The 13,377-nt window shown below is 44.6% G+C and overlaps 1 protein-coding gene across 1 annotated transcript; it reads right to left on the bottom strand.

Annotated features, from left to right (window-relative positions):
* Positions 1–1,205: 1,205 nt before the first annotated feature.
* Ms (neuropeptide receptor myosuppressin) lies at positions 1,206–12,397 on the bottom strand. The gene is made up of 3 exons (XM_046634751.2): positions 12,244–12,397; positions 2,178–2,380; positions 1,206–2,092 (listed from the first exon to the last, which is right to left on the bottom strand). Exons 2-3 carry the CDS (start codon positions 2,377–2,379, stop codon positions 1,986–1,988), a joined length of 309 nt encoding a protein of 102 aa, XP_046490707.1. The 5' UTR covers position 2,380; positions 12,244–12,397; the 3' UTR covers positions 1,206–1,985.
* Positions 12,398–13,377: the final 980 nt, after the last annotated feature.

Genomic DNA, 13,377 nt, shown 5'->3' with positions numbered 1-13,377 from the left:
CGTCGTTGACCTGTACAAACATGGCACTCGGATACGAGTGAAAAATTAACATCCCCGCACTGCTGTACCGGCTCGATGCATTCGTTTCCCCGTAATTGAATCCAATTAATAATTCATCCTCGTAATCCAATTACACATTGTTTAGTTATCTCGCTGGAATTTTCACGACGAGCAAAAAATAATGCCGGAATAACAGCCGCCAGATGAAACTTGCGCGCTCGCTGTTCGTGCATATAATACTCGGTTATACGTAATTCTAATTTTCCCCGTTCTCCTCCGAAATCAACGTCGGGAATCTTCTGAAGCCATAGCGGTCTGTTTACCATTATGATTATTGTGCGAGAGGATTCAGCTATTCATCGGATCAACTCTTTATCTGCCTTCCGGGAAATCGAAGGGGCCACGTTCGGATACGGGAAAATACTGCATCGATGTCGTGCCGCGAGTCTGAGTGCACGTGCTGTACCACATGCTTGATTATCTTCTATAAATAAAGGGGAGCGTGATTCTCACGTGTGAACTTAAATGTTACATCGTATCACGTGTACGGGATGGTGCTCGATAATCGATACCGATACCCGGTAGATCAAACCCCGACGTAACAGATGCGAGTGATATTGAAAATAAGCGAAGCGTCGAGTGGCACGTGAGAATGTGCACTTAATGCTGCCCGATTTCTAAATTTAAAGACAATGCTTGCGTTCTGCTTCAAACCGCTGCTGGACGATGATGATGCAATGAACGGAATCCGTGTAAGGCTTGGCGTGCCAAACGATCCGTTGCACTCGAGATAGTGCGATTCGTGTTTTTTCGCCTTTTTCGACTCCTCGCTCTTACCAATAACCTCTAATCTTCGTTCATTGATCAACTTCCCAATCCGTCGTCACGATCTCTCTTCGCGCTAAGCGGATGCAGAGATAAGTTATCCGTCCGCTTTGATTACAGGTTCTCGTGACACTTTGAGTTTGATGCGGATTGACGGACGTTTAGAAGAAAAAAAAAAATTAACACATATCAACGATATGTTTCTCGAATATTTTTTCGCCTCGCTCATCGAGCGATTCGACGTGACTCCGCACCGCCGCCGGTTTACCCTCATTTTCTTTATTTTGGTAAAATGAAAGGCAGGCATTCTCAGGCAGGTGACAAATTAATACAACGAGTACGATTAACTTGGTAAGATAAAATGGTTGAAAGATATCTGATTGGATTGATTCTGGTTTTTATTTAAACGTCAAATAGCTTTAATACATATATATATGTGTCTATATATATATATGTATGTATATAATATATTTATTTGTATAATGTATAATAATACTGCGGTTGATTTGTTAATTGTATATGTAAAATAGATAACGTACGTGTGTCGAGGTGGTTGGTGCAGATAACAATACGAACTTTCGAATACGATACGATGTTACGTAGGTATTTGACAGGTTTATTAGCTCGTTTAGCGAGTGTAATTAAATGTAAATACTGACTAGGATCGTCACGACGCGAATGTTCAAGAGTAAACGCAAACACGCAACGAGGCACGTCAGCTTTTGCCGTGCCAGTTGAAGAATTATCTTAGATTTTGTGCTGCCGTAAAAAATGCATACAGCGGATGTTCCAGAGATAAGTACACAGGAAAAGATGATTTTAGGACCTGATGAAAGATTCGTCAACGAACTTTTGCTCCTATATCGCGTTGCTTCAACCTTCAACCTTAGATTTTGATAATTGACGTTATTTCTCTCTTCACACGTTCATTGAACGATCGGTGTTGTGATGCTGGTTGGCGTTGTTGGACGTAAAAGCTAAGTAGTGTTATATTCTCGACATTGAAACGCGTCGTGACAAAGAAATTACGACGTGAACAATAATTGTGACTTGTTGAAATTTGTTTGAAAAATTTTCTGCCGGTAATAGAGGGTCGGGAGATTTGCTGCGGGCGTCGTCTTCCGTCTTAGGAATAAGCGCGGTCAGCGGCTTCCCGACGCCTAGCGTCGCCTCCCGAAACGCAGGAAGACGTGGTCGACGTCCTGACGTTTCACTCCGCTGTCAGGCAGGGGGACGTTTCCGTGGATAACCGGGCCAGAGTTGTACGCTGAAAAAGTATCAACATTTTTATAAAGGACTCTCGATCGTCCGAGCGACCGTTATGTCGACGAAGGCGAAACGTCGAGACTCACTTTTTTCGTCGAGGTAGGTTTCCATGGCGGAGCCGAGCTCGTAGATGGTCGAGAGGGCCGCGCAGACCTTGCGAATCCTCGGTGGGACCTCGTCGAGAAAACCGGGACTACACTGCGCCGGGGGAAGGGCGGCAGCCTCGCCGGACATCAGGGCGGCCGAAGTCAGGCAGACCAGGGCGAGTATTCCTGTGTTGCACCTCATCCTGCGGGGGGGCATTAGACGAATGTCGAAGAAGAAAGGTCAGGCTGGGCTGGGTGGATGTTTAGTTTTTTTGCTTCTTGGCCGAGCTCGCGATATTGGAAGGACAGAGGATCCGGATGTCCGTGAGTTATAGTCGGTTCCCGGGTGAGGTTGAAGTTTCGAATTTGACAAGGTCCGAAAGCGCTTGATTCCGAATTGTTTGGTCGCGAAACTTGAAGTAAAGAAATCAAACTTTGAAGAAACAGCAAAGTTTCGAATGGTCGGAAACCCGACGGCTCAAAGTTCCTAGATGCAGGATTACGAAAATTCAAGTTACGACAGGGCAAAGTTTCGAAAATCAAGGCTTTCATAGAGTAAAATTCCAAAAGTCAAAATATACTCGCACAGCGTGGCTTGTTCAACAAGTGGGTGTCAAAAATCGGAATGACCTGGATTTTTACCAACGTAAAAATATCTAAAATTCAAAACAAAGAAAGATTAAAGTGGTGAAATTTTGATGAAGCCAGAAATTCACAGAACTGAAAATCTTCGAGCACTCAGAATTTAGATAAAATTTTCACATTTTCTCGTTTTCGCACTTTCGAAACTTTGACTTGTCGGAGTTACGCCCTGTCGGGATTTCGTCCTTTCGATATTCGGCGCTTTCGAAACTTTCTAAATTCGGAATTTCAACCCCGTTCCTCGTTTCCGAATGCCGGGTGTAATTGAATCCGCGTGACAATTCGCAAGCCTTTATAATTTTCCGAGCACTTCCGCAAGAGGGTTGAAACAAGGGGATGAAGGTTGATCGCTGCCCTCTTTTCGTCCGATACAACCGTCGCCTTGTTGTCGCGAAACTTTCTCCGCGGATCGTTTATAACTTTATTGATCGACGGGGCGACGTCAACAGGTGGTCGTCATCTGGCGACATTCGGTAAATCAACGACATTAATACAACGGCCCGGTTTTTCGCACGGCTAGGCTTCCGACTAGATTCAACGGAACGAATGACGTCAAGTAATTCAAAAGCTACGTAGAAGTCTACCTTGTGTCCCGTAAACGCTGTTATGCAATATCCGTTTAAGGCAACTTTTCACCCGGGAACGAAAATTGCAGTGAACATCGTTCCGCTTCTTCTCTCACCTCGTACTTCAAACGCTTCCAAGTCTGCGATATTTAAACGCTGCTTCGTCTCGCGACAACGGAGTCAGGATAGCAGTCGAAGATATTGCCGTCGTAAGATTTCCTCTATTGGTTACTATTTCTCAATTTAATAAAGAATATCACGAAGGTACGGCTCACCCCGATGTATATAATACAAGTTTCCGCGCAACGCGAATGTAATCGAGTAGGTAAAACGTAGGTACGTACCTACGATCGCTTGGTAATATTTCTGACCTTCGCGTCTCTCTAGACCCGCCATAATAGCTGTATGAGATATGTGATAATAAGACGCTATCCGAGCGGAAGGCACGAGAGAAAGTGGAATTTAAAGAGCGTAACAAAACTGGGCGTGCTCAATCGTGCGAATCGGCGGCCCGGAGTCAGCGTAGGGATTTTCCCGTCTCTGCAGGCGAGCAGCCCTCGGAAATGCAGGCTTGTACACAAAAGTCTAATCTTCTTTAAGCTCACGGCTCGACTATCCCGGGCGATGTCAGGAATTTAATTACCTCAGCGAGTCCGTTTTTATGCGACGGACGCCTCGTCGGGCGAAATTTGTTGGCGTGTCGCGTGTAAAAGCCTGTATTTGCACATATAAGTACGTAACATTGGCACATACGTGATCACGATCCGCGACTCCGCAGATTTGGGAAAAAAGGAAAACCAATCCGTTCAAATATTTGTACGAATAGCTAGTCCCGGATAATTCAATTATTTTCATCCCCCGTTTCCAGATATATAAGCGTTTAAATTATACTCTCAGCCATACGGGGTGAAAATTTTGAAATTGCAATCAAATTATGAAGAGTTCATCGAATCAGCGTTGCCGAGCTATCGGACAAATATTTCTCTAAATGGCGGCAAAACGATTCTTTGAATTTCTTATTTAGATGGCACCAAAAGAATTCTTCATATTTCTCATTTTCAAGAGTAATGTTTGACGGTATTGAAACTCAACAAATACCGGAGTACATAACATGTTTCATTTTTTGACTTCACAACGTGGACAATTTTCCTAGAAACATGTAATAATAATTACCCAGCAAGGTAACGCAGACAGATTTATATCCTACAATTCGAATTGAAAGTATAAACATATTGGACACTTTCACTTACACAATATGTTTTTATTTTTAATATTTAGGACCACCAACTTGTCAAATAAGCGCGTTGGCAAACCGCAGTCGCTATCTAATTGGGGCTATATTCTCTCAGTGTCCCCCTACAATCAGTCGATTCTTAGTCTGTTGTTTGCTCTGTTGCTAAATAACCTTTCCAGATTAAACGACTTTATTTTCGAGCGACTTCCACGTCGCGAATCCAGCTGCAGACGGCTAATCATTCAACTCCTCGGTGACGGTGAGACACGAGGACCTAAGCCTCGGCACGAATAAACCAACCTGTTGCTCGTCTGCGGACAGAAACGCGGAATTCCCTCCCGGCGTGAATTTTCGTGGGTGAGCCGGGAAAAATGGGATTTTCCGATATGTATCACAGGATTTCCTAATTGGCCTCTGCAGTCCCCTTCCGCAGGCTTAAATTATTTCTCTCCTTTCTGGCTTACCATAAGCCCCTTTATCTCCTAATTGAGGGCTAATTGTACTTCGATCGTTAATTGCGTCGTTAAGCTTTGTTAAAACGCGAGCCATATTAATCGACGTTTTTGTAACACGTAATCTTCCCGGCAGACCGTGGAGTGAAAAATATGCTTTGCTCCAACGGAATGCTGAATCGAAACTCGAAACCAAGTTTACAGAAAATGATTTACACGCAGAATTTCAAGCTGAATAGGGACAATATAGGAATATATAAAAGTAAACTGATCGGAACGTGTGTGCATGTAAAATAAAAGTATGGTAAATAGGGGTGAAATGGATATGAGAGGGGGAGAGGAAAGAAACTTGCAAATTCGCATAACGTGAGTAAGCGATCGATGCTGGGATGACGGTGGACGCGATATATCGAATATCTTGTTCCCCGGCCGCGCGGAAACAGGAATACGATAACATTTACCTTTTGTTTTCCTAACCCCCTCCCCCCCCCCCCGCAGATGAAAAGCTATTCGATATTTCTACATATCTACCTGCCCCGATATTCAACCGAGCGTAGAATACAGCGTTGCGAAAGTGTGGGAATCACCGCGTGCGAGTCCTTTTATCTGTAGGCATTTCTATCCGGTAAAATTCGAACAACAATAATAAAAATAATGACAAAAACGACTGGTATAGAAGTTTATTTGATCGGCGATATTTCACGCCGCGCCTGCGACCCTAGTGTAAAAATATTCCACCCTTGCGCGATCGGATATTCCAAGACATATGTCGCCGGATATCCCATGAACGCGATATTTTTGTTAAGAGTTGATCGTTTCGACCCATGAAGCGAGCTTTGTAAGCGAAAAATGTTGTCTATAACTACCTGGAAAAACGTGTGCGTATGGGGTCGCGGATGGGAAAATTTATCGAAGATAGAAGGAGAGGAGGCGAAGACGAACGTTACTACAGGCAACACCGTCTGAATATGAAAGTGGCAATTTCCGTTTTCTTCCTGGTCTCAATTTGCACCCACTAGCGCGTTTTCCTTGTTTCAGAAACTATCGCGTGCTTGAATGGTGTTTAAAAACAAAGTCAAAGAGACGAGGACGTGCGAGACGTCGTAAAGCAGTTCTCTCTATTCGATGCCTCCCTCATCCTGAGCGAAGTCGGAACTACACGCATGTTGCGTAATTATCATAGTTATGAAATTTAGTTTGAAATTAGCCGGCCAAGTTTTTGAGTGTGTCAAAAATTAAAGCCCACCGGTAAAGCCTCTTTGCAACGTCTTGGGGAATATATTCCTCGTCACGAAAACCGGAGCCCTTTATACATACAATCACGATCAAAATTTGACTAACTGCCTTACTCAAAGGACGAAGTCGCTTCCGTAATTACCGCGAGAGAAACTAATCACAAGGTCAACACACTCATTGGATTTACACACGACTCCTGGCTGAATTATTGAGGAGTAACACCGCTGTAAAATAAGAAAAGAAAAGCGCCTTTTTGACTACTTTTTTTTTTTGGATCGAAGAAAAGGTAATAAGATAATAATGCTTAGGGAAGTTATGAGGTGTATATTTGAGTATAATACACGAAATTAATATCAACAAATATTCAAAAATGCCTAATAACTTGCTCAAATATTATTATTTTATTATCTTTGCTTCCATTAGAAAAAAAAAGAAACGGTGCATTTTTTATTCCTTCGTTCACCGCCGTACAGCGGCCACGAATCGTCGTCTCGGTGAACAAACGATTCCGACATAGACACAAGTGAATATTTTCGCAACTTTGATAAACGGTTCTGCGACGTGTGTAACGATCAGGCGTAACGATCACGGACCAACGGGTAGGAATAATGACGGTCCGTAATCTATCGAGGATTTTTTGGACGCTCGCAGCAGAGGAAAGGCGAAAAACCGTATTTCCATGCGACGACGTGTTAGGTGTGAATGAAATTTGAGGTAAATTTCACGGCCGCCTTGCGGAACAAAGTGAATTCATCCTACGTTGCTTCTCTGCATCCGCCGGGAGAGAAAACCGGCATCCGAGCTGATAAGTGCGGGTTTGCCGTCGAGGGAAATCCGGTGGCCGTCGGCGTCGTTCCGCGCTTTCTCATCTTGAAGAATACATCGACTGCGATCGTCGGTGAAGGTGGAACAATTAAGCTTCAGAAATTGCGTCGTTAAGCTCCTAAGGCGGGCAGAAATATCTGCGCATCCCTCCGCAAGCCGACTTACCGCAGCCACTGTGACTCCCCGTCGATCCAGATTTCCCCGTTTAATAAATATGAAATTAACGTAGGTACCGGCGTTCGAGAGCTTTCGAGCTCGACGAAGCCGACGTTACCGAGGATCGGTAAAACACAGACGCGTTGTCGACGCGGCGTTCTCCGGGTTCGAACAAAGACTTTTTAACCCCCCCCCCCCCCCGTTACTGCGAGATTTTAATTATTACCCGATTACGCACGCTGGGAAATCTTTGTGAAGGCACTTTTTAATCTCGAACGAACCACCGTCCACGAGATTTTATCAACTTTATTGCAGGTACGAGCGTTGATCCCGGTCTTGGTCGGGCCGAACGGAAGAGACAATATTCGCGACGTTTTTCCCCGAAGCGAAGAAGTTTGAGCTTATGCTCTGCGGTATTGCGAACGAGTGTATTACGTTTTCTAATCAAAGGATTAATTCGCATATTTCTCATCGTGTGAATTTGTATAATCGAATATTCTGCGAGTGAGCCTACAGCCGGCTATCCGCGTGTTTCAAGCTCACTGTACAAGCTGTACTGAAAAGGGGAAAATTCTTTAGAGCACCTTGCTCGACGTCCACGTTGACGCGGAATCAAATAAATTCCACTCCCTGATTCTTCTTTTTCGCTCAAGTTACTGCATCGCACTGCCGCTGCGAGCTACGACCAGCTAGCCGAGAACCCGTCTAGGATCTAATAAAGGGAAACCGACTCCCGGCTCTTCAGGATTACTTTCTTCGTCTCCCGGCTCGCTCCCAGCTGTCCAAAAGTCTGAACGCTGCCAAGAAGGGACGAGTGTAAAGACAGATACCGAATTGCAAGAAGAGACGAAAAGCCGAAGAAGAGAACTCGCTAAGTTGCGCGATCCTTCGGAAATTTGAAAGTCGCGAATCGTCGTTTGCAGATCGGGAAAACTCGGGGAATTTCAGATACAGGTAACTAAAATATTGTGCCAGCTTCCCTCCGCGTTTTCGGTTGGCTTCCCAAAACTTCGAATGATCGAAGGGACTGCAGGTTGACGCTCGCCGATTTCACCGCGTATAAGCCGCCAATTTTCCGATAACGAGGGTGCGGATTCCGGCGGATTGACATACCTCCAAACGACCCGCGAAAATGTATTCATTTTTCTGGATGAAAATTTTTTCCCTCAGGGTTGATTAGCGCCCGGCTCAACGGTCCTGCTTTCGAACGAGAGTCGGCGATCGATCAGGGCTGAATCGCAATTTCATCCAATCGTCAAATTTCTTTCCGTTATAACAAGACGACACGTCGCAAAAGACGAGGATCCGACGACTGATCCTTGGGTCAATAGGACGGCCATGAGGCAAATAAAGTTAATTAACGTCCGTTAGACCGGCATGTATATCGTGCTGGCAACGAGCTGGCGCGTCGTTCCATATTTTTTCCTCGAGTGTGTCATTTTGATTAGTGTCAGAGACTCGGGATAACCGAGGATCCCTCTCGCCCTACGCGCTGCTCTCGCAGCCTTCGCCTTTAATTATTTCCCACCCTGCGTTAACGGACAAGCAGCGTGCCTGTGGCCGGAAGGCCGGTGAATTAGGCCCGTGGTTAACGCGAATTCTCACGTTGATCATCTCTTCGCCCTGCTTCTTTTTACGCGGCCCAAATAGCTCCGAAAGCATTGCAGGGACGCGTTTCGCCCGGCTCAACCGGACTCCTGACATTCCTCGTCTTCGTCCTCTTGTTATACGTGTTCCCAATTTCGCGTCGGAATCGAATGACGATTTCCCCCTCGCGACTCGAGCCTTTACCTTTTACCTCCGCGTTCCACGCGATCCGAGTCAATTTCCTTTCTCATTCCACGGCGTTGCGAATTCCGAATGGCTTGGCCCGTCAAAGGTCAGATCATCTCAAACTTGTGAATCGTCGCGCTTGTTGAACGAGCTACGGAGGCTTTCGACGCCCTGCCATGTTTCGGAATACTCGAGGTACGTCTAACAATAAGACGATCGTTGACCCGAATCTGCGAATTTATATTTCCCACGAATCGAGCCCCGTTTTTTCATGTGCCAACCGATGCACACGTCCGAATTAGCATGCATACATTCTGTTTTTCGTACCCTTTTCGAACATCAGCTAGGCTATGAATATTTCAAAAACTTCGCGAAGAAGCGAAAGAGCGAAGAAACGGAAAAACTGATCATCAAATTTTCAGGATAGGTACCATGTTTCAGCAAAGACACGATCTTTCTTCTTTCGCCGTTGAATATATTTATCTTATACACGATGTGCTTCAGGCACTACTCTAGGTGTAAGATCAAACGAGGAAAGGAAAAATTCTTCGGAGATATTTCTCAAGTTCGAACTTCTCCCCGGCACAAAGCGAGGGGACGCGTCGAGGTTAAAGGCTGTTAAATACGCGAGAAGGCTTTCCGGTCATTCGTGAATTACTTGCCAACATTCGGAATCTCCTTCCAGCAAACTTTTCCAAATTCTTTGGCAAAAATACTTGGTCAATTCTACCCTGCTCAAGTTCGCAATTTCAGTTCTACGGTTCTGACCGACGCGAAAAAGTTTTAGCCTTTAATCCAATCAGGAATTAAATTTCACGAGGCAGTGGCATGTTTTTTGCGATACACCGTTATATGAGGCTATCCAATTCTCTTCTCTGTTTATTTGATTTCTCGCCGGTGTGTTACTCCTGCCTCGATCTAATCGTATTTTTGTAGAGAGAAAAAATAACGTGTTAAACAACACGCGAACTCTGCATTTTTACGTGAATTAGAATAATGTTTTCAGCATGTTTATGCATCAGAAACTTTTTTCGCCGAGCTTGCCGTAGTATTCCGTAGGATATGGCGCATTATTTTTTACAGGAAAAAAAATTACAAAGTCAAAACTGGATCAGGTCCTTATTCGAATTTTTTTCTCCTCTTCTTTTCACGGCTCCGCGTGAAACCTAAACTCATGAGTTGATGTTTTTGTAAAAGGAAGCTCTATGGTACGACAATTGTAACAAAGCTGAGAGAAGAGTTTAAAAACTTCTTGGATAATTTATGGGGCATTCCACGTCAAATTATAAGCCTATAATGTACCTCACCCCTCTTTCGATTTTTATCATTTTTTAGTATGATGATCTTACCAACCGAAGAGGGTCCAGGCAATTTTTCAGATTCTCTTCAGCAACTGGTGAAATTTATAAAAAATTGCGAAACCAATTCCGGAGACGCGGTTTTTAAAAATCTGCCAAAATTCATACCGATTCCACGATTTAAAATGCGATCTTTGATCAGCACACGATAATCGGATATCGATATCTGCTAATTTTTTGCAAGTTTTCGATTTGTCCACGTCGGGCTTGAAGTTTTTTTTTTTTTGAGATCTCATTATCGCGCGGTACTTGAAGGTCGCAATACTAATCATAGAATTTGTCCGAATGTGTTCAGATTTTTATGAAAGGCCTTTTCGGAATTGGTTTTTCCATTTTTTTTCAAATTATACCAGTGGCTAAGAAGATCTGAAAAAAATGTCGAGACCTTTCTCTGTCGGTAAGAATCTCATACTAAAAAAAGATTAAAATCGAAAAAGGTGAGGTGCACGGGCCGCTAATTTGACGTCGAATGCCCCGTATACACGTTAAATAATGGCCAGGTGAGTATTTTTCAAGAACTCTGCTGCTGAACTGTTACCCAAAATCACCCTAGCAGTTTTTTGCAAATGAAATACAAAATTACTTCAGTCTTACCTTACGAGATTTGGATTTTCGAAACTTTGAATCCTTTTATTTCCATTCTGCGCTCAATCACGTAAAAAATTTTTCCAAGTATAAATTCGCGCGGAAACGTTTCAGCGAGAGGAACGGGCTGCCCCTAGGTCGGCCGTCGCGTCTGACTAGACATCGACACTCTCCACTTGAACGATCCGCGTTTCCCTTTTTTGCCGGTCGTCGGTACGATTTCAAGGCGAAATTCATCCGCAGTTTCGCGATTACGATCGCTTACGCGTAATTCGAGAAGAAGATCGGAGAGCACGGGTCGAGTCGGTGAACGTACGAAGTAAGCGTAAAAGTCTACGCCTTGCACTTTCTGCCACCTGCTATCGGATCATCGATTATAGTGTCCCTCGCGATTGGAAATCCACGAAGGATAAATCGTGATCGCATCGGTATAATATATATATATATATATATATATATGTGCGCGTGTTTGAACGATCATTGAAATGAAATTGAAATGAATCGGTGGACTGCTTGCGCGTAGGTGTTTACGTAACGCGAATCAATTAATGCCAGAGGGATGATTCGGCAATGCGCCATGCGTGAGAAACGACGCTGACTCTTTGTTTCCGAATTCCGAGTACAAGATGAGCCGGTCAACAGCGGTTCGCGTTCCGCCGATAATTACGACGCAACGAAACCAATTCACAAAAGTTCATTCAGCCGGTATAATTGACAATTACACACCAATAACTCACCCTCGGCTTTCGCACGTTTTCTTCAGCGGTCCGTCCGTTATCAGCGCGCGTCTACGACTACGGATTTTGAACTTTTGAGACGACTTTTCGCCTAATCGGTATAACAAGCGGAGAAAAAGAGGCGGTTCTTTTATCGAATTCCTTTAATGCAGTCGCAAACGCAGACCCGCTCAGCTAATTAATGAATCCAGACGCAGAGATAAATAGATAGACGGATAGAGTTCTATTACGCCCCGGGATCAAAAACCTTCTCGAGAATCTGCAACAAGTCAAATCTGCGATTTCTTCGTCGTACTTCGAAACCTCGATTAATCCCCAAACGCAGCGATATACTTTCATCGTGACGATGAAACGGTTGAATCGCCAGTCAGAATTGTCGCCGTTGAATTTACTAAAAAATTCTTTGCCTACCGCAATGTAATGGCTTCAACGCCATGTGTACAAAAGTTGAAAAAAGTCGTTTGGAAAGAGTGTATTTTGGAATTGACGGTGCACGACTAACCTGATATTAAAATATATAAGCGTAGCGCGATGATTTCCGGATAACTCTTGATTTCCTCGACTTAAGCTTCAGGGACTTCCGGTTCTTCGATAGCTCTCCGAGTAACGGACAGACAGACAGTGAGCGGTGGTACAGAGAACGCCTTGTCAGCGGATGAAGGTACAGTGATGGTGAATCGCGTGCGAACCCCCTTTAAATACGTCGAGGACGGTCGGCATGCGCGGTCCAGCGCCCATGGGGCGCCATGGGGCGTCGGAGGGCGTCGCGACGCTCGAATCCCTTCCCACTCCCCTAAGGCGATTCAAATTTTTCTTTTGGAATTTTGATGACGCGATAATATCGCTGCTCATATTATCTGGTTGCTCGCCTAAGATGACGGCGGCGACAGCTGAGCGACTCATAAGATTCGGCCGACCGGCCGGACCTCGCGTTTCACATGCATTACATTATGGGTGTACCTACGCATGCCGGGGTTATATCTTTAACCGGCTTGAATAGATCTTTACGGTCAGCCCGTGACGTACCTTCAAAATGACCGAATTACTCGGACCTTTTTTGCTTCTCTTTTATCCCGTCCTTCTCATCTTCATCTTCGTCCTTCCTTTACACACGCATATGCTGTATAATTCCCGGATGCTTCGCTTTCCGCTCCTCGACCCTCGGGAAATATCGCCGTTCTCATTTTAACCATACACCGAATCTCCTCGCTTCTTCTCTCCTTCACTCTCGCTGCATCCGGCAACGCCGTATTTCCCTGTTCACTTTCAAGGAATCGTCTCGTTTTTAACTCCCGTTTCAGGGTCACTAGCGGAAAGTGGGTAGGTATTGGCGTGATTGGGATGAGATACGTGATACGCTTCGAGGTGCTTCGAGGAGCAAGGAAGGGCGGACATCGCGGCAAACCATATAATTGATTGGAATTTGTTGACGCGGTGATTATTGTTACACTAATATCGGGAACGTGATATCCCTCCAAGGATAAAAAATATTGTGACCGGCCATAATCACGATCAGGTCAGCACGTTTGATCGTTACTTTCCCGGGATCGTTGTAATCGTGACTGTAAGCGTCGGTTAATCAAGGAGCAAACCCATACATCGGGCGAACAATTTCTCCGTTTTTCCTTCTAATCTC

This window comes from Neodiprion pinetum, chromosome 7 (genome assembly GCF_021155775.2).
Source record: "Neodiprion pinetum isolate iyNeoPine1 chromosome 7, iyNeoPine1.2, whole genome shotgun sequence".
In the NCBI taxonomy this organism is placed as follows: domain Eukaryota; kingdom Metazoa; phylum Arthropoda; class Insecta; order Hymenoptera; family Diprionidae; genus Neodiprion; species Neodiprion pinetum.
This window is presented reverse-complemented; position numbering and strand designations above follow the sequence as displayed.

What these genes read in the sequence shown, in the direction of transcription:
- Ms (XM_046634751.2), bottom strand. Translation starts at nt 2,379, where the DNA reads ATGAGGTGCAACACAGGAATACTCGCCCTGGTCTGCCTGACTTCGGCC. An exon ending in AACCTACCTCGACGAAAAAA is followed by an intron (nt 2,093 to 2,177) that starts GTGAGTCTCGAC and finishes ATACTTTTTCAG; the next exon opens with CGTACAACTCTGGCCCGGTT.